The following is a 27,719-nucleotide window of genomic DNA, read 5'->3' as shown; positions in this document are numbered from 1 at the left end:
ATAAAATAAAGACAAAGTAAACTTGCTAAATCTCATGATGAATCGAAAATAATAATAAAATGTGATGACAGGGCGGGCGGTTAGAGGAGTCTCCCCCTGCACTCGGTGGAGCCACAACAGCACAGCAGCACTTTGCCCTCCACGCTGCCCACCTCGTAGTTATAGTCCCACGTCAGCTCGGTGCCGGCTCGGATACGCCTGGAAAACGAGGCAGAAACACAGTAAAACAACGTGAAATACACAGTAAAATAGCGTGAAATACACAGTACTCACTTCTGTCACGTGCAAATAGTACACGAGTCAGAGTCAAAGTAGCACGTGCGACGATCGGCCCGTTTAGGATGGATTTTTAATGGATTTTACACAGGTTTTGATTGTTTAAGCGTTACATGTGGGGATTTTGTTAAGGATTTGTGCCGGGTTTTGGTCGACGGTTGCAATGCCAAGAATTCTTTCTTGTTAAATGTACGTATGTATTATTGTATTTGTGTTGAAGTCAAAACCTTTGTCAGAATGTCACCGTGAACGCACTAAAAACGAACAAAAAAAACCCCAGAAAGTACAGGAAAATAAAAAAAAATTAAAAAGTATCCACTGTTAAAATTACTTCACTAAAGCACAGATAAAACATTTTTTTATTACTGTAATGCTACTTTTACTTTTGAAATATACAAGCGATAATACTTTTTATTTATGAAGCACTTTAGACAAATCAATTAAAGATAATTAATCCCACAAACTACAAAAAAGATTAAAACGTTACATCACATGATAAAGTGAATTTAAATATGCATTAGTTGTCTGAGTGTTTTGGACTTTGAAACGCTCGCGCGCCCCCCGGAGGAGGAGCCTGGCACTGCGTGGCAATGACGTCATTGTTTAGGGGACAGAGTTTGTCACGTTTGGAACAGATAAATAAATAATGTGAAGTCAGTATGAAGTTACCTTTTTATAAATAAATATGAATACAATAAACACATACATTATATTAGTCATGTAATATGTATAACTACATTCAAGACATATGTGTATAACTTTAGAATAAGGTTTAGATACAAAGCATTTATCAATATTTATCATTGACCAACAAACTAATCATTTAATAATAATTTACTAGGGCTCAGATTAGTGTTTGAGCTAGTTAACGTTACTGATTACCATAGTTTATTTTTGTTAATTGATTAGTTATTTATTAGTTAATATTTATATATTCTTTGTAGATTTGCCTTAATGATCAGTTCATTTTGTACATGATTAGTAAATAATGTTAAATATTTGTAAATGATTAGTTTATTTTTGTCAATGCGTCACAAACATTTATAAATGCTTTGTATTTACGCCTTTTTCTAAAGTGTCACCAAAACATGACAAATAAAAACACCAATAACCATTATAAATTTAACATTAAAGTAACACTGTGTAATTTCAGCTTTGTGCAGATGCAAGAGCGCTCTCAGTAAGATGTAATAAAAGCAATCAATATGAAAAAAACCTTTATTCTAGACTTTTTTGGGGCTAAAAAGTTACGCAGTGGGGCTTTCCGTCGTATACAAAGGGAAGACTGATTTTAGCTGCATAAAACTACATCATAATAATCTATTTACCTCATTTACTCTCAGGAGAAACCCAGACATTGTAGTTGATATTTTATTTATGTGAATCAAACACATGATCTCACAAGCTGCTTTGCTGATGACAGATTTTACAGTCACTGGTCCGGCCTCGAGGTCATGCTCATTTTAGAGGTCACGGTCCCAAACGTGTAGCAACCCTCCAGTCTAAAAATATCATGTGATGTCACTCCAAACCCGACTGACCTGATGAAAACAGCCCCAGTGAACAGTATTATTTCTACATTTGGCTTAAAAGTTGACCCTCTTTGTTCATTCTGTCATAGTGTCCAAGAATCTGTCACACATATATATTGGGGCTGCTCTTACACTCATATATATTGGAACGACATATCTTTGTTTGTGAATAGAAAGCTTGATATGAACCTACAACTTGATACAATGCATGTCTTCATTAGTGTTTTTGAGGAAAATACTGTTGAAAAAATATGAAATATGATCTAAATGCTGTCAAAATACCATATTCATTGCTCAAAATGTCTCAAACCAGAAACCGAAATGTATAGTATTTGAATCCCTTTTGTCCTCTTGTGTAAATTCCCTTAGTTATTGCACAAACATCAAAGCTGTGAAGACCAACACTCTTTGTATTGAATTTGAACTGTAAACTGAAGAAGATTTATTTCTGTATTTACTTTATACGTATATTTTGTAACTGCAATTGTATTAAGCCTCTTGCAATGTTATTGTTTGTATCATTGTGCGTTCAGGGATTGTAGATTTTGTCGATCTGGTTTATAGTTCATATTTCTGTGATTACTTTGCCCATCCACTATAAAAAATAAATAAAACTGGCACAAAGTTCAGCGTATTTTCTTCAAGCCGTGAGATCAAAATGTTGCGGCGCCATTTCTGAACCAAACAATTATTAAAAGGCAACATTTATGGACTTTTCTGTGTGGATATTTATTAAAAAAAACACAAAAAAACCAACTGAAATCATGACAAATTCGACTAAATAAACCCGCCCGCTCGACCCGTGTCACTTACTTGCTGGCGAAGAACGCGACCCAGGGAAAGCGCAGGTCATGTGTGTCCACGAAGACGTTCTGGACGAAGAGGTTTGGACTGCAGCTGTGCTATAGGTCACGACACAGAGAGAGAGAGACGTGAGAGGGGTCAAAACCTCACACAATCATGGCCCCGGACCCCCGCGTTACCGTTGGCACTCAGACTTACGTTGAGGTACCGCCCCAGGTTGCCCTCGAGCTTGGCGTCGATGATGTAGCAGGACTCCTCGCCGTCGAAGAACGAGCGCGTGTTCCGGGGCCCGCTGTCCCTGTGCTGCTTCGGAGTGCCCGAGCCGCCGCCGCCGCTGCCGCCGCCCGCCGCTCCGGTCTTCACCATCATCCCGTGGCTCGTCTTCAGGGCGATGCCTCGGGTGGACTTCACGGCGACCTGCTTCTTGGTCACGGCTGCGCCACGCGGGACAGAAAGTGCAGTTGGTCAGAATGAAGAGTGTTTTCTTTGTGCGTTTCCTTTCCATCCAGACGAATACGGCTCAATAAAAGCTGTGCAGTGAGCGGGATATGAATGATTTTATATTTATTTGATGTGGACATAGTATTAAGTGCAATACGAGATCACATTTTAAAAAAAACGGTCCACAAAAGGCTTTTAAAGGGTTTTAGTACAGAAATAAAAGTCAAAATTCTACACAGAAGGGGACAGTTACATAAGATTATTACAATGTTGATATTTCAATTATGATTATTGCTGTGATCAATTGTTAAAAAAAGTAGAACCGTGTAATTAAGAAGATCAACTTTAACATTTAAGTTCAGTGTTTCTCAGTTTGTACAGTTCATTTCAGTCTTTCTGCGTCACCGACTTTCAGGAGTTTGTTCTCTTTCTTTCAGGGAGCTGATCAGTGACGGGCAGATCAATACCAAATATTGCCCGCCCCTCTCCTCCGCCCCACCCCTCTCCTCCGCCCCGCCCCTCTCCGCCCCTGTCCTCCGCCCCTCTCCTCTCCTCTCCTCTCCTCCGCCCCTCTCCTCCGCTCCGCCCCTCTCCTCCACCCCTCTTCTCTCCTCTCCTCCGCCCCTCTCCTCCGCCCCTCTCCTCTCCTCCGCTCCGCCCCTCTCCTCCGCCCCTCTCCTCCGCCCCTCTCCTCCGCTCCGCCCCTCTCCTCCGCTCCGCCCCTCTCCTCCGCCCCTCTCCTCCGCTCCGCCCCTCTCCTCCGCTCCGCCCCTCTCCTCCGCCCCTCTCCTCCGCTCCGCCCCTCTCCTCCGCTCCGCCCCTCTCCTCTGCTCCACCCCTCTCCGCCCCTCTACTCTCCTCCCTTCCTCTCTCCCCCTCTCCTCTACTCTCCCCTCCGTCCCTCTCCACCCCTCTCCTTCCCTCTCCCCCCCTCTCCACCCCTCTCCTCCGCCCCTCTCGTCCGCCCCTCTCCTCTCCTCCGCCCTCTCCTCCGCCCCGCCCTCTCCTCCGCCCCGCCCTCTCCTCTCCTCCGCCCTCTCCTCCGCCCCGCCCTCTCCTCCGCCCTCTCCTCCGCCCCGCCCTCCCCTCTCCTCTGCCCCGCCCTCTCCTCCGCCCTCGTAAACATCAGAGTTGAGGGATCTGTGCTCGTCCACGTCAGGACTGATGGAGTTTATGAGTCACTGTGTGATTACAGCTCTGCTCGTCTTTCAAGCCTCACTGTGGAATCGAACAGTGTTTGGTCTGAACAGGCCGCGGGATTAATCTGTGTCAATTCAGGATTAATGCAGACATTTGACAGCCCGATTTTGTTTTTTATACCATCGACTCCCGCCACAGACTCTTTTATTGATGGAAATGATTTAATGAAAGGAATAAAACGTACTGATTTTCTCCTTTTCATCAGAGCCGGAGCTGATGGTCTGAACGTCGTCACTGTCCGACAGCGTCATCACTTCCTGCTTTTTAGCATCAGGCTTCACTTCACTGCAGGAAAAACGTGATTATTGCGCAAGTTGTAAATATAAAACAACATATTTCCCGCTTCATCAGTCACATGATCGCACACACCTTTTGCCGTCTCCAGAATCCTGCAGGAAAACGAAACAAAAATGATCACATGACAAATGACACAATTTTCTAGTATAAAAAGAGCAGAGTGAAACCATCTGCTCGTCTCCATGGAGATTTCAATGCTTTACTTTCATAGTCTGGGATTAAATGTAGCGACAGGATCTCCAAGAAGACAAGCAGCTGCCGTTTCCTTTCCTTCATCATTGACACAATAAAATACCTTCTTGAGTCCTTGGTTGGTGAGCCATGAAGCCACTTTGCTCTTCCCCGTTTCCTCGGGCATCGAAGGCGGTTTGTTGTGCTTGTTTTTCTTCAAGCTCGTCCCGTCTTTACTGTCCTGACTCCCTGAAATATTGTGAACAGAACAGAGACCAGAACATTAGAGGTCATTCTTAAAGACGTTCCTGAACACGGCTCATTTGTGTCTCCAGAAAAACACATGTGAAGATCAAGATTTTACTGAAAAGATCTGTAGTAAAATGATCATGGTAATAAGTTATTTAGATCATCGATTGTCCTCCACAGGGAGAATTTTACTATCAATTTATGCATTTATAATATGCAAAAAAAAAAAATGTAAGTACATTTAAATATTTGCTTACTTTTTGTTTAGTTTTTTGTGTTACATAAATACATTTATAGAAAAACAACATGAAAAATCATAATAATAATAACAATAATAAAATCTGACTTCTGAGAAAAAAATTGCTTAAAGGTGGTATGGACGATTTTTTTCAGCAATTTTTGTATCATATTTCCTCGTGGCGTGGATAAATCATTAGTCCTGCCACGTATCAATCATAAAACGCACTTACCGCTCACCTGCAGCCACGTCAGGCTTGTCCCCACGTTCCCGCGTGCCTAAGCGCATGGATCTATCATAATATAGTTCCCTCAGTGTACGGGGCAAAATGAAGAAGGAGAAAGACAGTTCGAGCTGACGCAGAAGTGGACAGAAATCTACGGGAGACGAGAGATGCGATGCGCTCCGTCGCGCTAATAAACAAACGCACGTGTGTGTTGTATCAGTCCACACGGGGGAGTGGCATGAGCACTTCCACCTGCGTTCTCAAATCGCCGAAAAATCGAGATCAACCAATGACCATTAAACAGTTGTATATATATTTCCATAAATGTAAAGTTCTTAGTTTTCTTCTATAGATACCGTATTTTCTGGAGTATAAGTCGCAGCAGCCAAAAAAATCATAATAGAGAAGAAAAAAAACATATATAAGTCGCACTGGAGTATGAAATGCGGTTGCAAGTGTGAAAATAACAAATAATATCACATATAAGTATATAAGTATAAATACAAGTATAAATCGCACCTTGGTCAAACTATGAAAAAAGGTGCGGCTTATAGTCCAGAAAATACGGTATCTGCATTACACACAGTCTGACCTTCCTTGCCCTTGGCCTGGCGCGTGGTGTAGCTCCTCCACACAGAGCTGGAGTTGAAGTAGTTGTCTTTCACAAACGTGTCGTCTGAACTGTCGCTCTCGTCGTCGCTCTTCGAGTCCTTGTCGTTGGCGTCGCTGCTGTCGCTGGACGAGCTCGATCCTTTGCCTTTTCGAACACAGGACGAGAGCGCGTTTTGAGTCGAGACCGGGACACAGACAGGGGTCAAGTCAGAAAACGCCACCCGGACGCACCTCTTTTGTGGGGCCGTCCCGCGGGGCTCGATGCCAGCGCCGAGGGCTGGATCTTCATCCGGGACACGTCCACGCCGCTGCCGTCGCTGTCGGAGCAGTGGGCCTCGCTCTCGTAGCCCTCCTTGAAGTTCTCCACGCTCTCGATGTGGTCCAGGTTGGCAAAGTACTCGTCCCCCATCTCCAGACCTTCTTTGTCCGCAAAATCATCCGTCAATATTTTACCTGCGGATGGAAAAGAGAGAAAGGAAACGGTCACTTGGATTGACAAGAGTAGAGATTGTTGTAATAATAGTGAGTATAAGCAGAGTTTTCACTAATCAACTTTAAAATACTTCTATTGCTCCACAAATATTTGTCTTGAAATAATGTCTGATATTGTAAAATCTAAATTTTAAAACGTTTCCAGATTGTGTGCGGTTTATGGATTTTCTGACTCTAAATACTGTCGCGATGGTTTGTTCCTTTATATTTAGCCGATATGTTGTATGTGTTCTGTCAACGTTTCCTATATTTGTGGTGAATTCTGTGTGAAGCTCGACAAATAAACCGGACTTGTCATAAAGTAAACGGCAAAGTTACTATTTGAACTGTAATAACGCAACATTGAGCTCCACGACTCAAAGCAGTGTGAAATAAGACTCTAAAGCCTGTCAAAGTGCTGGCTGTTCACAAGGAAACTGCTGGAGAAATTGTTTAAAACTGTCTTGTTGCTCAGAAATGTTGGACTGAAATCAACAGAGCGCCACAGACCGTTTTTGACACCATCATCGCGCTCGATTTCAGAACTACGGACAGTTTCTGGGCCTTAAAACTCCTGCCGTGGACACAGTAAATATCTTTGGAGCGTACAGTACAGTAGTTCTGACGGCGGGAAAAAGCCCGGCTAGAGCTGCGAGTAACGATCATTTTGCTAATCGATTAGTCTAGGGTTTATTCTTTGGATTAGTTGAATTTTTACTGAATTGGAGCCAGATGAAGCTGAAATGAAGCAGTTTGAGGATCCTTGTGGAGCACATTTATGGACAACAGAGCGTTTTCATCATAATACACGCAATTTACACAATTTACACGCACTTTTCGTGGAATTGCAGCTCAATTTTAGTCGTAAAACGTATTTTCTCGGCTCATGGCATGTTTACGAACCTACGTATAGACCAGTTAATGATTATTATAACAATTACTTCAATAATCGGGTTGCTGAGATTTGTCAATTAACTTGATGCAGCCCTAGAACCGACAATTAAGGACTGAAATTATAACGGACAAAATAGAAAAAAGTACATCTGAATTCAATTTGACCAATTTGAAAGATTTTTGAACCAATTGGGACAAATTTGCCGGACTAAACATACAAGACTATTCTGATGTTTGTATGAAAATTGTATGTTTGTTGTATGTAAAAAAATCTGTAAAAAATAAGTCCAATATCGTTTCTTATTCTTACCGGCGTAAATGCAAACAAACGAGCCCTTGGCCACATCGTCCAGGCATCGGATCCCCCAGCCTTTGTTCTGCGTTTTGAACAGCTGCAGTCGAACTTGGAGGCCGTGCTGCACCAGTCGGTTCGTGCACATTTCGTGAGAACACTTGCACATCTTATTGCACTCGTAAATCCTGAGAAAAAGCAAAGATAAACTATTTATCCAGCGTGTTTTGAACCAGTTTGTATAATTCCTCGACGTGATGGAACGTGGTGATCGTAATGACACGTTTGAGAGCGAAAAAGGCTGCGAGTGACAATCTGGTGACTTAAACAGAAGAGCTTGACTTCACGTCACTAAATGTCCTAAAAGCTCAAATTGAAAACAAAATACAGCAAAAAATTATGTATGATTCTGAAAACGTGGAAGGAAAAAAAACAGGAATTTAAGCTCTTTTAGGGCGTCTGAAATTATTTCTATTGTTGCTATTTTTTAGTTCAATTCTGCTGCAGTTGAATGCCCTTTTGCAAAATTTTAAATAATTGAAAATTATTGCCCTTTACAATGTGGCCGTTCAGTGCAATACCTTTAAAAAAATTGCATAATTATATAATCTTTGACACAATAATTTCAGTTGTTATAAATAAAATGTTCACGCCTTAATTTCTAATCAAAAATGTGTCATAATGAAAACTTAACAAAGACAAAAATCAAGATTAAATCCAGGCTTAACCAAGAAAACAATGAATAAAATCTATCTTTTTTTAACATTTTCATTTTAAAAACAGCACATTTCTGTCACATGGAGGCTACCGCGACACGATAACGATTATTGTGGTATCGATACTTTGTTTTTCATAAATAACTCTTCAGAGAATGCTTTTTTCCCTTGTATTTGAGCCGACAGCACTTATCACACGCTTCCATCAGATAAACAAGCAGCTGAAGGTTCACTTTTGCGATTGGCCGTGGCATCTTACCCGGTGGGCAGACATTCCTCGAGTCGTTTGTGCAAATACCCGGCGCTCTGATTGACCTGTGCCCCCGGGGTACAAGCTGTGGCCTGCAGAGTGAGCTGGTGGCAGGAGCATTTGGATCTACAGCAAACAACGGAGCAAAAAGACCAAAATGATCAGAGTCGAGAAGAAGAAGTGTTAAAAAAAAAGGGCGATTAGGGGTATTAACTTGTCTCGACATCCATCAGTGCATTCGCATCCAACCAGGAACTCGGAGCCGGTGTTGATGAAGACGCCATCTTCAGGAATTCTCTCTTTACCTAAAAAAAAGTGAAGCAAATTTGAACATTGAAGCCATCGCCAGGAGTCAAATGTACTATAATTTAAAGCAGCATTCTATTGTAACGTGTTGGAAATGGAAATGTGATCCGCCTCGTGTGGAATTAGATGTGGAAACGAGGGGAGGGAAAATTCTGAAGTTCAAAAGCAAAAAGAAAAGAGAGGTTTATTGGTGGGAAGCTGTGACTGAGCAATGGGATCATTTTTGTAACACGTTAGGTTTTTGCTTTCTTGGGCTCTCAGCGTCTTTATTTTTCATTTTGCTCTGCGTTGTGTTGTTCTCATTTTGTTTTATGGTTTGCAAATCGTTCAAAAACGTATACATATATATTTTATTTGTTTTCTCTTCTTTTTGTAAATTTAATTCAGCTTTAGAGACGTTGACTATGATACATTGATTCTAACTATCCAGTACAAATAATAAGGCACTATTATTTATGTGGTCACAGGATCAATGTAGTTCAAAAATACTTAATTAACAATTTCTTTAAATATTTGGTTTCTTTGTCCAAATAAAACAAAAATATATCCTTAATATGCTTTTATTAGGCCCGAGCGCCACAAGCTGGCGAGAGGCCTATTAATCTCGTAAGGCCGTGCGAAGCACGGCTGCGAAAGTGCGCACGTAGTGCGCACGAAATCGAGCGCGAAGCGCTCGCCCACTTCCAAACACTCACTAACGCACTCCTTCACTCACGCACGCCCCGTGCATACTAATTAATAGTAGGAAAATGGAACATTACCGTTGTAAACGGGCGAAGCCCGTGCAAAAGTGCGCACTAAACGAGCACTTTACATTGGGATGACGACCGCGAAGCGGTCGTCATCCCAATGTAAAGCGCTCGTTTGCCCTAAGTAGCTCACGAATACGTTCCCCATCTCTTGCATGTTCCGTGCATATAAGCATGTAATGCAAAAATTGAACATTATTACTGTATAGAGGGCCAAAAACACAAAGTGGGCGGAGCCCACTCAAAATTAACGAAAGTACCCGTCAGTGACCAGGGACCCACACCATGAGGTAGGAAAGCGCGAGCGCTTTCCGAAAATGTATAGTTTATGATATTTGAAAAATGGGAAACATTGTTTTCGCATCGGAATATTCTTCTTCTTCTTCTTCTTCTTCTCGGGACCAACCCCCCTATTTTTCACCCAGTGAACATTGACGAAAAGTCACAAAAATTTGCACACCTCTAAAAATCGTGCCTCTCTACATTCTGGCTATTTCCCTTTTCTAAAATAAAAAAAATTGGCGCGTCAGCGCCCCCAAATGTACCAAAAATGCATTGAGAGATGGGAAATGACCCAAAAAAAATCTGATCGTAGAATCATGAAATTTGGCGCAGAGGTAGATGGTGACAAGAGAAGTAAAAAATATTATTACGGCAACGCCGTCCGCCCAACCAAATGTCGGCCATATTGCTTCAAAAATGGCTAAACATGATTTTGGAGTTTTTCCAAACGTCGTACTTTTACGAACTCCTCCCAGGGCGTTGGCCCTAAAAAGCTGAAATTTGGTGAAATTGCTATTGAGGAGTGGGACATCATATTTAAAATTTCTGCCGTTTGCGCAGATAAAGTCCGAATTGCGTCAAATTAGAATCAGTTGTTAAACTCTTTGCCCTAAACCCACTTGAAGTGAAATAAATTCATTTGGCGCCACAGCACCCCCTACAGATTTTATATGGAGGTTAAATGTTTAGTTTTGCGAAATTATATGAAATTTGACACACAACTCAATTTTAGCATCCCCATCAAAAAAGTCAATGAGAGCCATGTCATAATTGTTATGGCTTTGCCGTAACGATGACCGAAACCTTCCATGTTATTCCAATGGGGAAATCGCCAGAACATGTTTACACTTTATACTTTCACAAACTCCTCTTAGGGGGTGGACCATCAAAAGTGATCCACATTTTTATTCAAAGAGTCACGGTGTCTGTGCGGCAAAGCCGCACATTGTGCCAAGAATTCAAAATAAAATTGCTTTTTGATGGTAAAACAAAGGGGAGAAGATGTGACAGCGTCAGAGATTCAGCAGTAGGCGCAATAAAAGGACAATTGGGGCGCGTTAGCGCCCCCTCCTCTTGCGGCGTGGCGGCGGCGTGGCGAGGGCCGATCATTGCCGCTTGCGGCTATATTTTCCATTGTTTTTGATAGGACTTTTTCTTTTCACCAATAATTTTAAATAAATGCAAACTAAAAGGCCATAAATACAGTCTACAACATGTACTAAATATCCTGCAATACTTTTTCTTATCATTGTGGTGTATCCTGTCGGACTGGGCGTCCTGGTGCACTTTCACTCACTGTAGGCGACTTTGGGGGGTGCCGAGGAGTCGATCTCGTTGACGCAGGACAGGTGGACGTCCTCCCTGCCGCGGGTGATGTCGGGGATGTAATAGAACGGCCTTTGCGGCTGGAACGGCCGGTCCACCAGAACGTACGGGTCCAGGCAGAACATCTCCAGGAATATGAAGTCGCAGGACGTGAAAAACAGGTACTTCTCGATCTCGCCCATGGTCCTCAGACAGAGTCCACACGGGGCTTTATAGATCACGTGGAACGACATCTGGAGGGATCGGAGCACGTTTGTTTAGAGACGGGATCACTTGGCTACCGTATTTTCTGGACTAAAAGTTGCACCATTTTTCATAGTTTTGGCCGGGGTGCGACTTATACTTAGAAACTTATACTCCAGAGCGACTGTGATATTATTTGTTATTTTCACACTTGCAACCACATTTCATACTCCAGTGCAACTTCTATGTTTTTTTCTTTGCTATTATGCATTCTTTGGCTGGTGCGACTTATAGTCTGGAAAATACGGTATTTGTTTTGGAAATATAGCAGCAGGAACAGTTGTATTTGCAATAATAAAAGGAAGATTTACGCATATTATTGTGCTAAATGCGACGCTTTAATCTGTGGTTATTAAAATAGCTGCTAGTGATCATTTAAAATACCAGTTTTCTATGGGAAATGAACATAACGTATTTTCCGGACTATAAGTCGCACCGGAGTACAAGTCGCATCAACCAAAAAATGCATAATAGAGAAGGAAAAAAAACATATATAAGTTGCACTGGAGTATGAAATGCGGTTGCAAGTGCGAAAATGACAAATAATATCACATATAAGTCGCTCCGGAGTAAAAATGTAAGTATGAGTCGCACCCCGGCCAAAAAAAATGAAAAAAGGTGCGACTTATAGTCTGGAAAATACTGTAGTGGCTTTATACGTTAAATTATAGAGCTTATTTATCTTGTTCATTATGTTAATTATCTCAATATTGCTTTAACATGACATTATTCATATCAATCACATCAGAATCAGTTTTATTTCCATCGTCAGTGCACAAACTGTATCATAAATCATGTATTACTTATAATATCGGGCCTCATTGAAACGTACCTTTCGATTGACTTTGCGTCGTCCCGTCATGCGCCTGAAGTCGTACAGCAGGGGCACGAGCAGAGGGTTCTTTCCCAGGTAAAAGTCCAGTTTCGAGGGCCTGACGCGATTGAGACAGGACTCTTGACAGTTGTGCGCGAAATAGAAGATGCGGTCCGAGGGGGCGCGGTACGACGGCTGCTGCGGGATCGTCGTGGTGGCTGCGTTGCTCATGGGCTGAGGCGATGGCAGAATGGGCTGAGGGCGCGAGAACACGGACGTAGGGCTTACCAACCTCGACCTGGAGGAGACGCGTTTGATATTGTAAATCGGTCGTAGCTGTGGGATATTGAGCTCCTTTCAAGCGGATGATGTTGACATTTTGTATGAAGAGAAGGCAGGCGAGGGTGATACTGACAAAACTGAATAGCACAATATTATAAACAGTAAGATTTTTTCTTTTTTTGTGGTTGAGTTAAACAGGGTCAGACAAACGAACATGAGGATAAAACCAATAGTTAAGTAACTGCAATAAAACAGTAAAGAGGTAAAGTAGTGCAGACATAAAGGCCGACACTGACAAAACGTATTCTTCTTCTTGATATTTTTGTTTTCCGATAACAATATGTTTTATACAATCTTACACATCAAATCAACAGTAAAATTGGCCAAAATGTTTGTGCAGAAATGAAGCCTGAGTAAAGTCAGCATGGAAGACCTATAACTCCACCCAATCTACGTCCACTGCTACACCAGGTCCTCCCGCTCTCCAGCCTCAATCAACGCACCAAAGTCACTCCTCCCGCCGCACCTCCTCTGCACCCAATCAGCGCACAGCCATTTAAACCCTCATGCAGTTCCACTCGGCCGCTTCAGACCGTACTGCGACCCTCCACCTCCCTTCCTCCTCCTCCTCTGCATCCCTCACATGGTCCTCCTCCTCCTCTGCATCCCTCATATGGTCCTCCTCCTCCTCCTCTGCATCCCTCACATGGTCCTCCTCCTCCTCTGCATCCCTCATATGGTCCTCCTCCTCCTCTGATTCCCTCACATGGTCCTCCTCCTCCTCTGCATCCCTCACATGGTCCTCCTCCTCCTCTGCATCCCTCACATCATCGACTTCCTCCTCTGCATCCCTCACATCGTCGACCTCCTCCTCTGCTTCCCTCACATCGTCCTCCTCATCCTCTGCATCCCTCACATCGTCGACCTCCTCCTCTGCTTCCCTCACATCGTCCTTCTCATCCTCTGCATCCCTCACATCGTCGACCTCCTCCTCTGCTTCCCTCACATGGTCTTCCTCCTCCTCTGCTTCCCTCACATGGTCCTCCTCATCCTCTGCATCCCTCACATCGTCCTCCTCATCCTCTGCATCCCTCACATCGTCGACCTCCTCCTCTGCTTCCCTTACATCGTCCTCCTCCTCCTCTGCATCCCTCACATGGTTCTCCTCATCCTCTCCACCCTCTCCTCATATCTACCACCAATAGTCTCCAGGCCCAGGGGGGAGACATCTAATACAATTATATTACGGAGCCTCCATAATCGTTATGTCTTCTGCCGGGGTCTGAGCGCCAAATAACCCACGTAATAAAGCTCGCTGAACGGTTCTTTCTCCAGGGTGAAATATCCCTTAATTCCCTTTGGATTTGGATCACAATTTGTTTCCATTTCAGTGACTATAAACTTTATTACTCTTCAAAACAAAATGCATAATGTCACATACTTTTTTTTGACAATCAGCCCACATTAAGCAAAATTAATAACTTTTTTATTATAGATTATTTACTCAAATCTAATTATGCACATCCTCAAAATAACCATTTCCCTATCACCCCTTTCTCTTCTGCAGTACACCCCCCTCCTCCACGAAGAAGAGCTCAATGTTTAGTTTATAACATGAATGTGATGCTGCATTTGAAGAGACTTTCTACCAATAACTCAGAATCTCCTTCAAAAGAGAAGAGAATGTTTGAATATGTTTGAGTGTTTGGATCCTCTGAGGACAAGACTTACCCCGTGAAGCCGCCCGGACTGTTGTTGAGAGACTGTAGCACTTTGGACGCGTGTGTTCCGCCGACTCCGGGCACAAACGGAGACGTGCTTTTCTTTGCCATTTGGTGTTTGGAACTTGGGAAACGAGAAGGACACAAGACAGTTACGTATTCAGTTTGGACTCGGAGCCATGCAATTCACATGTGAACCACATGTCAACAGTGGTGTCTAACGAGTCTATTCCGTGTCTACAGATTAACCTTAAATAATAGTTTTGATTTATCATGATTTCAATGATTATTACAATGAGTATTCAAAACCTTTATAAAAACATATTACCATATTTTCCGCACTATAAGGCGCACTTAAAAGCCTTTCATTTTCTCAAAAAACGGCAGTGCGCCTTATACTCCAATGCGCCTTATGCATGGATGAATTCTGGTTGTGCTCACTGACCTCGAAGTGATTTTGTCTGGTACATGTTTTGTTTGCTTAATGCGTCTTATAGTCCGGTGCGACTTATATATGAAAAATGGTTGAAAATAGACCATTCATTGACAGTGCGCTATAAATTGGCCCATTGACAGGTGTTGAAAATTAGCATATTCTGCTATAACACTTAAAACATTGCATCTGGTTCGTTGAGTGTAAATGCTATGTCCATACTAAAATAAATAAATACAATCCAGTGCGCCTTATAGTGCGGAAAATACGGTACTCAAGTTTCAATAACTTTTGTTTTTTTTTGTCTGAACTCACTCGACACGTGGAGGTTGTGCGGGCTGCTGCATGTGTTGCTGCATGTGTTGCGGCGTGTGTAGCGGCATGTGTTGCACCGTGTACTGTGGCGTGTGTTGCTGCATGTGCTGTTGCGTGTGCTGCTGCGTGTGTTGCTGCATGTGCTGTGGCGTGTGCTGTGGCATGAGCTGTGGCATGAGCTGTGGCATGAGCTGTGGCATGAGCTGTGTCATTAGCTGTGGCGTGAGCTGTGGTGTGTGCTGCGCCGTGAGCTGCAGCGTGTGTTGCGGCGTGTGTTGCAGCGTGTGTTGCGGCGTGTGTTGCGGCGTGTGTTGCAGCGTGTGTTGCGGCGTGTGTTGCGGCGTGTGTTGCAGCGTGTGTTGCGGCGTGGCAGGCAGCAGAGGTTGTGGTGGCGTCGTGAGCGCTGGGGCGGGGGGCATCTGTGCTGGCGTGGGTGGGTTTGAGGCCGGCTGCGGGGCTTTGCTTGGAGACCCTCCCATCACGGCCTCGCTGGTGTACTGTACCACGGGGCCTTTGGTCCTCAGCGCACCTGAAAGAGCGCAGAGGAAACGCCGTTAGGGATCGCTCTGAAAGTCAAAAGTCCTACAAGTTAGGTGAGGTAGTCCAGAATCCACTCTGCCAGGTCAAACTCCACACCAGTCTCCAGCTTGTCCCTCAGGTGCAGTGGCTGGATGGTGTTGAAGGCGCTGGAGAGATCAAAGAACAGAATCCTGCGCTGTGAGGATTCTGTATCTGTTCTTTGTCGTTTACTTCTGTACCTACTTTGTGTTGTAACACTGGAATTTCCCCATTGTGGGACAAATAAAGGCTTATTCTTATCTTATCTTATTACAGACAAAACGACGGACTTGACAGCAAAGGTAAAAAGACATGGACGTGTGAGCAGAGTTTAATACCCAAAGGAGCTGCGACTAACGATTGTTCTGCGATTTACTGCGACTATAGCGGTTATTCTTTTGATTCGTCTGTAAATTGTTGAAGTGAAGCTTGATGCAGTATATTTACAGACGCAAGAGATTTTTTTCAATCAATAACAACGATTTGGGATGTCAAGATGAATTTGTTAAAATCGATGAACACGATTATTCAGGACAAAACTCATAAATACCATATTTTTGTCGATTTTTTCATAGTTTTCTTCATAGTTTCTATTTATATTTATTTACTTATACTTAAACTCCAGAGCGACTTATATGTAATATTATTTGTTATTTTCACACTTGCAACCGCATTTCAATTTCAATGTTTTTTTCTTCTCTATTATGCATTTTTTGGCTGGTGCGACTTATACTCCGGAGTGACTTATAGTCCGGAAAATACAGTAATAACCCCGATCGTTTTAGAAGCAAAATAAAGTTCAATCTAGAAAACTGAAGCTGAAAGTAAACCGCTTTCATATCTGGCAGTTTATGTCAAAATAACTTAGCTTTAAGTCTGACTTCAGGAAGATGTTAACAGTAGAACCCAATGTTTCTTCTTCTCGCAATAATCGTAACACTAAAATTTGTTTCAACCGGTATCAACACCAGATCCTCATTTGAACAAGATCCAAAAATGATCCTTGGTCTTGATCTATATCAGAATTAGCAGATCGCATTGTAATATTTAGGAAACTACTGTATTTTGATTTGAAAATGACTTTCAACTGTATAAAAAAAATAGTGCTTTTCCTCATGTATGCATGTAAATAGAGATTGGAATTTCAAATCTAAATGCAAAATTGTGGCCCTGATAAGTCCCACACAAGCTTATCAAAAGGTTTTTTTTCAGATGAGTGATTATTTATTTAATGTATTTATGTTTATATTCTAGTTTTAGATCTGAAGCCTACAAGAGGGAGCATGAATTGTGACCTTTTCAGCTGGAAGAAACTCTACACCCATTGCATTTAAAGGAGATTTAAAAGCTTTTCCAGATTTACTTACTATACTTACTATAAACTAAGATGTTTTATTCTGGCAGCTTACAACTATACCATATTATTGCATGAGTATTTAAGGATTTGTGACTGTGCTTAATGTTGTTACCCATGTTGGGGCGCGAGCGCTGGAGGCCGGCCAGCTTCTTCTCGTGAGTGTTGGCCGTCGTCATTCTCAGGTTGAACATGGGCTCTAACCTCGTGGAGCCTCTGTAGATCCACTCACTCCTTTTATCGTCCTGACAAACAATGAAAACATATAGAGTTTTTAATTCTGTGTCGTTATTTAATTTATGTCGGAGGGAAATGACAAAAACACAAGTAAAAAGCAAATACATTAGAATTTAACCCAATTTTTGTCACTCTAAATACATTAGACATATAAATTATTTATTCCAAAATCAAACAGAAAAAAATATAAAATAACAGAACCAGAGGGGATTTTTTTTCATTTAAAAAAAAAGGAAAATAACAATTTAGAAAAAATAATATGTATACCGTACTTTTCTGACTTTATAATACTGTAATATTCGCTAGATTGTACATTTTTAGCAACTAATTTATCTTGTCGCTCGATAACATTACAAGTATATTTCAAAACTAAATAAACGCTAAATAAGTATTGATAGACAAAAGTTGATATACAGTATACAAGTCAAATAGAAGTAAATATACAATATACAATTTATATAAACAGATGTAGATGCAGATGTGTCATTTTTGTGCTTTTTGCCTGTGACTTACCAAGAATAAGATCTTAACCAAGCTTCCCTCCACCTCCTCGACTCTGCTCTTCCACCAGGTTCCCTCCCACTCAGTTTTGATGATCTGTCCCACTTTCAGCAGCACCATGGGCCTGCTGGGATACGCAGTGATGTACTCTTCAATGAAGTCTCGACATGAACCGTCCTCGATGTCCTCCCAAGTGCGGTTCACTATGAAAACAGGCAAGAATGGATGGAAAACGGTTCTACATTCTCTTGTAGCGGCGAGAAGGAATACATTACAGAAATCATCGACGACCAATTTAATAATCAATCATCAAACTCTAGACCGATATCAACTATGAAGGCAGCATAGTTATGAAATAAACATTGCATATTAGATTATTTTGGATGAAAAATACTAGAGCTGGACCAATATATTTGCACTTTTTAACGTATCAGCTGTCAGCCTTAAATCTCCAGCAATGGCCGATATCTGGTTTGGCCTGACAAACCGCTTAAAAGGACACACACAAATTAACTTAATAACTTAGTATCTACTGCGTTGTATCAATGAAATTTCCCCATGTGTGGACAATAAAATGATTATCTTATCTTATCTTATCTTAATATGTGACTACTCTTCTTTCTTATTAATTGGTAGAATATCCATTTTTTTCCTTTTATGATGCAGAAGCCATGAAAAAGCCAATATTGGTCGATCTCTAAAAAATATTCAATGTGAACATTCGTTATTAAGCAGTACAGTGGTATGAAAACGTGTTTGCCCCCTTCCCTCAATTTCAGATTTTTTGCATGTTTGTCACATTTAATCGTTTCAGATCAAACAAATTTTACATTTATGCCACATCAGTTCTCAATCAAGAAATCACTGAAATATGACCTGTTGTTCCTGAATGAGAAAGAACGTCATTGAGAGTTATCAGTCTGGAAAAGGTTGTAAAGCTATTTCTAAAGCTTTGGGACTCCAGAGAACCACAGTGAGAGCCATTATCCACAAAAACATTGCCAGGAGTGACCGCTCCGAGAGCAAAGCAACGACTCATCCAAGATGTCGTCTTCTTCTTCGGTGTTTTATGGTGTGTATTTGTATGTATCTCCAAACGAGTTGTAAAACAGCTGCAGTACATCCAGAACGCTGCTGCTCGGGTCCTGACTAGAACCAGGAAGTACCATCACATCCGTCCTGTTCTCAGGTCTCTGCACTGGCTCCCTGTGTCTCAGAGAAGAGACTTTAAAGCAGCTCTGCTTGTGTACAAGTCTCTCCATGGCCTAGCACCAAAGTACATCTTGGACATCTTAGTGCCATATGAACCATCTCGGACTCTGAGGACCTCAGGGACCGGCCTCCTGCTGGTGCCAGAGTCGGGACAAAACATGGACCGGCCTCCTGCTGGTGCCAGAGTCAGGACTAAACATGGACCGGCCTCCTGCTGGTGCCAGAGTCGGGACAAAACATGGACCGGCCTCCTGCTGGTGCCAGAGTCAGGACTAAACATGGACTGGCCTCCTGCTGGTGCCAGAGTCAGGACTAAACATGGGGAATCTGCATTTCAGTTTTATGCAGCTAAAATCTGTAAAAGTCTTCCTGAAGATGTGAGACAGGCTTCTACTCTGACAATGTTCAAATCTAAGCTAAAAACTGTTTTGTTTAGCTGCGCATATGACTGAAAGGATTTTTATTTGCACTCTTCTCTTTTATGTGATTTCATTAGTTTAGACAATCAGTTGGACTGATTTAAAAAGGAGTTGGACTCCGAAAACACGTTACCCTTTGTGGCTAGGTGTTTTTTTTTTAGTATTTAGTTAATTTTATTGTATTTCTGTTTCTGTAATTTCTTTGTGATTTGAATGCATTTTTCCTGCTGTGAAGCCTTGTGTATGAAATGTGCTCTACAAATAAACTTGCCTTGCCTTGCCTATTTTTTTTAAAGTGTTTAAAGTGTTACATTACAGCCACCTACTTTTTCTTCTTCTTCTTTGGTGTTTTATGGCGGTCGGTATCCAAGGGTTACATTACCGCCATCCAGACTTTACTCATGGTAATTCGTCTCCCCGTCCGACTTTATTCTTGAGACTTTATTCTTGAGACTTTATTCTTGAGACTTTATTCTTGAGGCTTTATTCTACTTTCTTCTTCTTTGGTGTTTTATGGCGGTTGGTATCCAAGTGTTACTTTAGCGCCACCTACTGTAGTTAGACTTTAGACTTTATCCTCCAGACTTAACACTTGGTAATTCGTCTCCCCGTCCGACTTTATTCGTCAGGTTTTATTCTTCTTATCTTTTCCCTCGTCAGTCCATTAATGTAATAAGTCATTACATTATTGGGAAGTGTTATTAAGTTATTGGCTCACTCAAGTCATGTACATTATTATTACGTTATGGGCTTATTACATTTGAAAATGGCCAAAATGATGACATTATTGGCAGTTATTACGTTACCGGTACCAACAAAAGGGGCAAACACTATTTCACACAACTTTATATAAAGCGAGAGAGAAATGCATGTAAGAAATAGAAAATATTGATGAAGTGTAAAAAGCAGTCACTTACATGGTCGACAAACTGGAAAAAGATCTCGCAATCCCACATACGAGGCGTAACCGTCGTCAAAGAAGATCAGGAACCTACAGAAAACAGTCGAGTCAAGAACTATGTCTTCTTCCATTACAATAAAAGTGTCATTTCACGCTCTTACCGCTGACGGTTTTTGTTGCTCGACATCTCGGCCACGATGCCGGCGTAGAGCCACTCGGAGGTCCCGTCCTTGTACTTGGCAACGACACGAGCTCCGACGTAAAGGTTTTCCAGGATCGGGTTGAAGGTGAAAGCGATGTGATTTCCAGATAGAAGACTTTTACCTTTCTCAAACTTCACTTTAAACTTTTCCACACCGTCTGCTGTGAGAAGAAAGACGAGCGATACTGTAAATATACACTTACTTTGCAGTTGTTTTGGTTTAATGTTTTCAAATAGAGGAGTAGAGCAGGTAAGAATTGCAGTGAATGCGACAAAATGCAAATGTCTTGAGCTGATAAATGGTTGATTAATCTGTAATTACTGAAATGTTAATCACAAACCGCATCAAAATAAAAATAAAAACTGGGACGAAGTGCGTTGTCTTCTTGATCAGCACAAATTCACTGTGTTCAAGTGTTTTTTTTCACTGCAGTATCAAAAGTGGAGGTAGAATTTAATATGTGTGATTGCTCTCAATTTTAGACGGTAATTTGTTCAATCAGATTAAGCATTTTAAATAAAGGGAAATTTCAGCCGCTGATTTTGCAGTGTTTATTTTCCGGTACGTTTTGCTCGGTTTAAAAATGTCCTTTTTTAAAATTCTGAATTTTGAGGAAAAACACACGCGAAATTCAACGACAAAAATTCAAAACAGAAAAAAATCAAACTCAATTCAAAGTGAGATTAGGGATGTCAAGATTATTCGGTTACATTGATAACTGTGAATATTCAGGTCACAATATAATCGTAAGAACTAAAAAATTATAATCTTGACTATTTAAGAGGGCAAAATTAAGTGCTACTAGTACTTTTTTGTCATCATTTACACAAACTTAGATAAGATTTCGCACAGTCTCAGTAATTATCGTGAAAAATCGTCAAATGGTGATGTTTTTTCCTCACAATAATCGTTACACAAAACACCGTGACAACCCTAAGTGAGATTTTGATTTTTTTACAATTTATCATCCAGAACAACACAAACTAAAACTCATTCAATTCAATAATTGCGTATTTCCTGTTTGGATTTTTCTCCAAAAAAAAAAAAAAAAAGTGAATCGCGCACAGACAAAACAAAGGCACAACTTTCGAGTCATTCTCCAAACAGACATTGTGGTGTAAAGAACCTCACAGACCTCCTGACGGCTGGATGGCGACGAGCGTGCCGTTGTGCCAGATCTTGGTGCGTTTCTTCCCCAGGACCACCATCCCGACTTTGACCTCGTACTCTTTGATGTTCGAGTGGTTTGGCTGCGTCACCAACTGCGACGGGATCTGAGACACAATCACCGGGGGCGCCTGAGGGTGGACCTGACCTGAAGAAGAAGAAACACATTTAAATAAATACTTGGATTTAAAAAATACATTAACAGCTCCAAACAAAAAATAAGACTGTGCTCGTTTTCAAGTCACAATTTTTTCTTTTTTTAGTGTGACTTTGAGAAAATTGCGAAAATAGAGAAAATTTAGTTATAATAATAAAAAAGTAGTTAAATAAAGTAAAATGGACCACACTACAGGTTTGTATGTATGTTAAAGTGACATTAAAAGAGACATATTATGCAAAATTGATGTTTTAAGAGTTCTAAGCCGTGTTATAATCGGTTTCCTTTCTCATTTACACTCTCAGAAGGGGGAGGGAACTTGTTGAAGTAGTTTCAGATTATTATTGTCATTTAAAATGTCAGAAATAAAAAATAATTAGCCACAGGTGTCCTAGATAACAACTATATAGGAGACAAAAGTACAATATGTCTTCTTTAAATAAATATGACACGTTATGCAAAAGGATGGTTGGTCCTTACCCGCCGGCCGGCCCGGTGGAGGTCCTAATGTCGACTTGTTGACAAACTGAACTAAATCTTGAACCTGTTGAGAAGTCTTGTGCAGAGCTGTTGAGCCATCCTTCATCTGTCAATGGAAGAAACAATGTAATAAGTTAAACTAGCTACAGTGAGGACAATATTTCAACATCCTGCAATTTTGCAAGTTTTGCCACTTTCTGAAATCTTCATCGTAGGTGTATTTCCACTGTGAGGAACAGAATCTAAAAAAATATGATTTCTAAATAATGTATTTGTATGTAATTGCTGCAAATACTGTAAGTATTTGAACACCAGAGAAAATCAGTTAATATTTGGTACGAAACATTTGTTCACAGTTACAGAGGTTAAGGGTTTCCTGTAGTTCTGGACCAGGTTTGCACACACTGCAGCAGGGATAAGGTCCACTCCTCCACACAGATCTTCTCTAGATCTGACAAGTTTCAGGGCTGTCGCTGAGCAACACAGAGTTTCAGCTCCCTTCAAAGATTTTCCATTGGATTTAGGTCTGGAAACTTGCTAGGCCAGAACCTGGCTCTGTGCGACGGGTCATTGTCATGTTGGAGCCACGACCCATCTTCAAAGCTCTGACTGAGGGAAGCAGGTTGTTACCCAAAATCAGTCGTCCTGTCCCTTTGCAGAAAAGCAGCCCCAAAGCATGATGTTTCCACCCCCTTCACAGTAGAGATGGTGTTCATCCTTCTTCTTCCTCAAACACGGCGAGTGGAGTTTATACCAAAAAGTAGACCCCACGAGGTGAGATCCGGCATGGAGCCCCGGTCCGAGAGCGATTGAGTGTCATCTTTAGCTTCTTCCATTTTCTAACAATTGCTCAGATGATAAGGGCACTGCCTTTTTTTGGTCTACTTCACTTTGTCAGGCAGGTCCTAGTTAAGTGATTTCTTGATTGAGAACATTTTGCTCGACCTCCTGGGAAGGTCCATTTGTGGATAATGGCTCTCACTGTGGTTCACTGGAGCTTTAGAAATGGCTTTATAACCTTTTCCAGACTGACAGCTCTCAATTACTTTCTTTCTCACTTGTTCTTGAATTTCTTTGGACCTCAGCATGTTGTCTAGCTTTAGAGGACCTTTTGGTCTACTTCACACTTCAGGCAGGTCCTATTTAAGCAATTTCTTGACTGAGAACATGAACTTTAGGTTTGGAAGGTTTTGTTTTCCCTTAATAATAAAGATTATTAAAGATTATTAAAGATTCACATTGGGTCTTACCGGTGAAGCAAGAGCAGGCGACTTGGGAGGAACCACTAAAACACAGATAAGTAACAACATAAAACATCAATATAATGATACACAGAAAAATTATATGAGTAAAGAGCTTTAAATGAGGCTTACAACAGCCCACAGCGATGACGTCATCATCGTCGTCATCGTCGATCTCAATAATCTCAGAGGACAGAGGCTCTCTCTCTCCCAAACCCTCCTCCTCTGAGCTGCTCTCCACATACACCAGGCCGTTCATCGTGTAATTCTCCTTCACCAACTTTTCACATTCAAGTAAAGATCTTAAAAAAAATAAAAATTAAAAAAAAAGGCTAAATGTTGAACCAAAATGGAAAATGAATTTAACACTCTGATATAGACATAATAGTAGGCCTGTCACAACAACTCATTTCAGTGCGATACATTGCTACAAGATTCACATTTATCACAATAAATCATCATATTGTACTTTATACCACTGATATAACAAATATAAAGCAGGATAATTCCAATAAACGATGTAAATGTAATGAATAAATAGGACACTGAGACACTTCAGACAGTTAGTATTTATAGTGAGTCACAGAAGATACTTATTCAACCTTCTACAGCTCAAATCTGATCGTACTACAAAAAGAAACTGCAAAAATGTCCTCACTAATGCAAAGAAAAGGTAAACACAATCAATAATAAACGTCAAAAAATAAGGTTTCATCTCTCATTTACTGAACAATAAGCCAATCTTTTAATTACTGTGACAGACCTACAAGAACAGAACATGACTTTTAGTTTTAAAAATGATTATGGTAGCACCCTATAGTACATTTTCTCCTCAAAGATGTAAAATAAAATCATACTTTTTGCTTCTTGGAATTCTCATGAAGCTTAAAAATGAACAGACCTTATAAGTGAGAAAGAATCAACGTCTTACAACAAACGCTTGTAACAGTCGAATTCAGTTCCGCCACAATCCTAAAGGAAAACAATGAAGTTACCGGTAAGTATTCGAAAAGTACTCACTGATTAGCATCTTTTAGCAGCGACTCGGCGACTGCGTTTTCCTCCTCCTTCTTCTCCACCCAGTCCTGAAGTTCACGCAGCTCGGCCTTCCTCTTCTGGACCTTGTCACTTTTCTCCACAGCCTCGTCGACCCACAGCTTCAGCTCTTGCAGCGAAATGCCCAGCTCTTCCTCCAGACTCGAGTCCCACCCCTCCACCTCCATGCTCACCTCCAAACTGAAGACACACACACACACACAACACAACAGACACACACACACACACACAGAGAAACATGGAGCATCAGTCGTTTAGTGCGTGTGACAGGGAGGATTTTGTCTGCACTCTTTTAAAGGCACATTTATAATACTAAATCAGTTTAATCCCTCATTTGTCCAGGAGTGATACATTTTTGATAATAATGCATGTTTTATTTCAATTGTATGTGATTTTAATTTGTCTTTTCTTGTTCTGTGTGTACAAATTGTGTTCTACAAATAAATGAATAAATTTCATGCCGTTCCATTTTCTTTTTATTCTTTTTATTAGCATGAGGAGATAATGGTGTTAAAACGCAATAACAATGAACAATAACTTAAATGTACTGAACTGAAACTAAAGTAATGAGTTCAATTGCAAAAATGGATGGAATAAAAACTTGTTCAGTTTATTCTACATTTGTCAGGGATGTACACAACTATTAATTTGATCTGCACCAGTAAATCTACTTTCTGCCGTCACACACAACAATAAACACTTTTTATTTTTATAAAAAGTGTTTATTGAGCGAGTGTTCAATAGGTCAGTATTGAACACTCGCAATACTGACCTAACCTAATACTGATGTGCAATTCTGTCATATGTGCAATTGCTGTTGGAATTCATGTGCAATTCATGTGCAATTACTATGAAATTCATGTGCAATCTATGTGCTGTCGTGACACATATTCATGTGCAATTACTGTCGTGATCACATGCAATGGTATTTATTTATTCATTTGTCTATGGGAGTTTTTATTTATTTATAGGAGATCTTCTACTGAAAGTGTTTTTCAGACTTCCTATAAGTGATCTGTTCTTCTGGATCTACCTCTGTATCTACCTGCGTTGCACCAATGAAATTTCCCCATGTGGGACAATAAAGGAATATCTTATCTTATCTTATTTTTGAAATGGCCAATGAACTCTTTATGTCCTCTACTCTTTTGTGCAAGGTGCAGAAGTGATCAAAAGCAGTTGACAGCACTGCTAATGCTGAATAATACAATAAGGATGGGTTTGTTTACACGCTAACACGAGTCAGATCTGTTATTTTCTAGCTTCTAACAGACGAGTTTGATCAGATAATAATGAAATCGCTCATATTAAGTTACACATTGCTTGTGTTTGTCAACGATGAAGTTTTCGTGCACATGTGCTTGGATGGACATTGGTGTAACGTTGCACCCTTGCATTTATGATGTGGAAAAGATAAACACGGCATCAAATATATCTGCATTACTGAAAGTTATGACAATATGTGGGGAAATATTTAAACAAAACAGTGATGAAGCCGGGTGCTATCGTGTTAGCGCTGTTTTAGCATCATGCCTAGTTTACAGTGTCTATTGTGCTCAAATACATTCAGAATAAGAAGGATCTAGGACCGACTTGTTGTTTCTAAATGGACAATCATAAATGCACAATCGAGCTGACAATTTAAAGCAGGAACAGCTTTAAACACTCACCTCTCACTGACGTCCATTCTTTCTGCACCCCAGATGAAAACAATGCTAGCTAGCTAATGCTAACAGTAGAGAGAGCGCTGGGTTTGCTGTACCGCGCATCTGGAATGAGCGGTTTTTCAATTCAAAAAGTAAAAAGTTAAGCACCGCCCGCTCGGGGTGACCAAGCTCTTACCAACAGTAACTTCCGATTAGGCGCCTAAATTCCCTTTTTATAATTATGATAAATACATGAAGAAAGCCTTAAAACTGTAAAACCACTGGTGGACAGCTCCTGCCATGGATGTATTATATTAAATACATGTGTGCTGTTTTTATTGAATGTGTAGATGCTCATTCAAATTTCCAGCATTAGGAGTTTCTAGTTCCCCCACAGATTATGTCTAGTCCAGGGGGCCTGGAGTGGGGTCCATCCAGGGGTCTAATTTGGCCCGAAAAGGGGTGCTGATATTTATCAAGAGGATTTATTTGAATAGATTTTGTGCTGAAAAGACTCAGTAGTGGCAAAAAAGTTCAAATCAAGTCTATTCCACTGAAAACATGAATAAAAGATCATTTATTCATAATTTCTTTGCAAATTAACTTTTAAAATGCAACACAAAATAAGGATTGGCCCTCGGCACACTAATAAATATTAATTATTTGTACAAAAGTAAAAGTAGTGTACAATTATATCTCTGTAGTGTAAAATTTATCTCTGTATTTTACTTACGCAACAGTAAAACTCTCTGGAGCGCGTCACCTGCATGATCCCATTGAAATAGAAAGTTAAAATCATACTTCTGAACATTCTCTAAGGATGTATTAAATAAGTTTCATACTGTATAATATTATTGCCAAATGAACAACATTTGCATGGACAAAGCTGGAGGAGGTTCCTCCAGGCCAAGTAGGAGTCAGGTCTGTGGACATGCAAGCCTGTTCACAGTAATAACACATGTTTTTCAGTCAGCAATAAAAACATCCAAAAGGAAGAAACATGCTCTTATTTTAGTGCATTTTTGTGGCAAAAAATATTAGCCATCCGTGTATTAGCCTTATTTTAAGTGCTTTCTTTTTCAACAGGGGTTATTTTGTGGTTTCAACTTCACTACATTTGACTTTAATTTGGCTATATGATGATTAATATGATTTTAATATGATTTTGAACTGGACTAAAAGACAAAGTACTTTTCTTCATAGTTTGAGAAGGCCTGGAATGACTGAGGGGTTTATAATTAGTTTTTAGCACTTTCATGGGGACATGAACCCTTCTTATAACTTTTGAGTTCAAGTAAAATAAATTAAGAATTGAATTTGCTTTTGTTGAACAAGATCACACCTATATCAAGCTTTAATGTCAAAATCTGTGTGAAATACTTTTACCTTTTTACTCTCAAAGTAAATTTTCAACAGGTACTTTACTTATAGTATATTTTTGTGATGT

General features: G+C 40.7%; 1 protein-coding gene across 1 annotated transcript; it reads right to left on the bottom strand.

The window, feature by feature from the left end:
• On the bottom strand, positions 1–26,406 carry setdb1b (SET domain bifurcated histone lysine methyltransferase 1b). The gene is made up of 25 exons (XM_072460312.1): positions 26,297–26,406; positions 24,591–24,806; positions 23,703–23,872; positions 23,580–23,614; positions 22,330–22,435; positions 21,661–21,840; positions 20,484–20,685; positions 20,339–20,412; positions 17,803–17,993; positions 17,168–17,297; positions 15,141–15,669; positions 14,403–14,516; positions 12,408–12,687; positions 11,304–11,565; positions 8,884–8,974; positions 8,679–8,795; positions 7,722–7,891; positions 6,278–6,499; positions 6,027–6,191; positions 4,846–4,970; positions 4,623–4,642; positions 4,438–4,538; positions 2,811–3,046; positions 2,622–2,710; positions 1–198 (listed from the first exon to the last, which is right to left on the bottom strand). Exons 1-25 carry the CDS (start codon positions 26,311–26,313, stop codon positions 81–83), a joined length of 3,960 nt encoding a protein of 1,319 aa, XP_072316413.1. The 5' UTR covers positions 26,314–26,406; the 3' UTR covers positions 1–80.
• Between the last annotated feature and the right edge of the window lie 1,313 nt (positions 26,407–27,719).

This window comes from Eucyclogobius newberryi, unplaced genomic scaffold (genome assembly GCF_026437365.1).
Source record: "Eucyclogobius newberryi isolate DKJ021-1_F unplaced genomic scaffold, fEucNew1.0.hap1 SCAF_3, whole genome shotgun sequence".
Classification (NCBI taxonomy): domain Eukaryota; kingdom Metazoa; phylum Chordata; class Actinopteri; order Gobiiformes; family Gobiidae; genus Eucyclogobius; species Eucyclogobius newberryi.
Note: the sequence above shows the minus strand (reverse complement) of the source record. Positions and strands in the feature narration are given on the sequence as shown.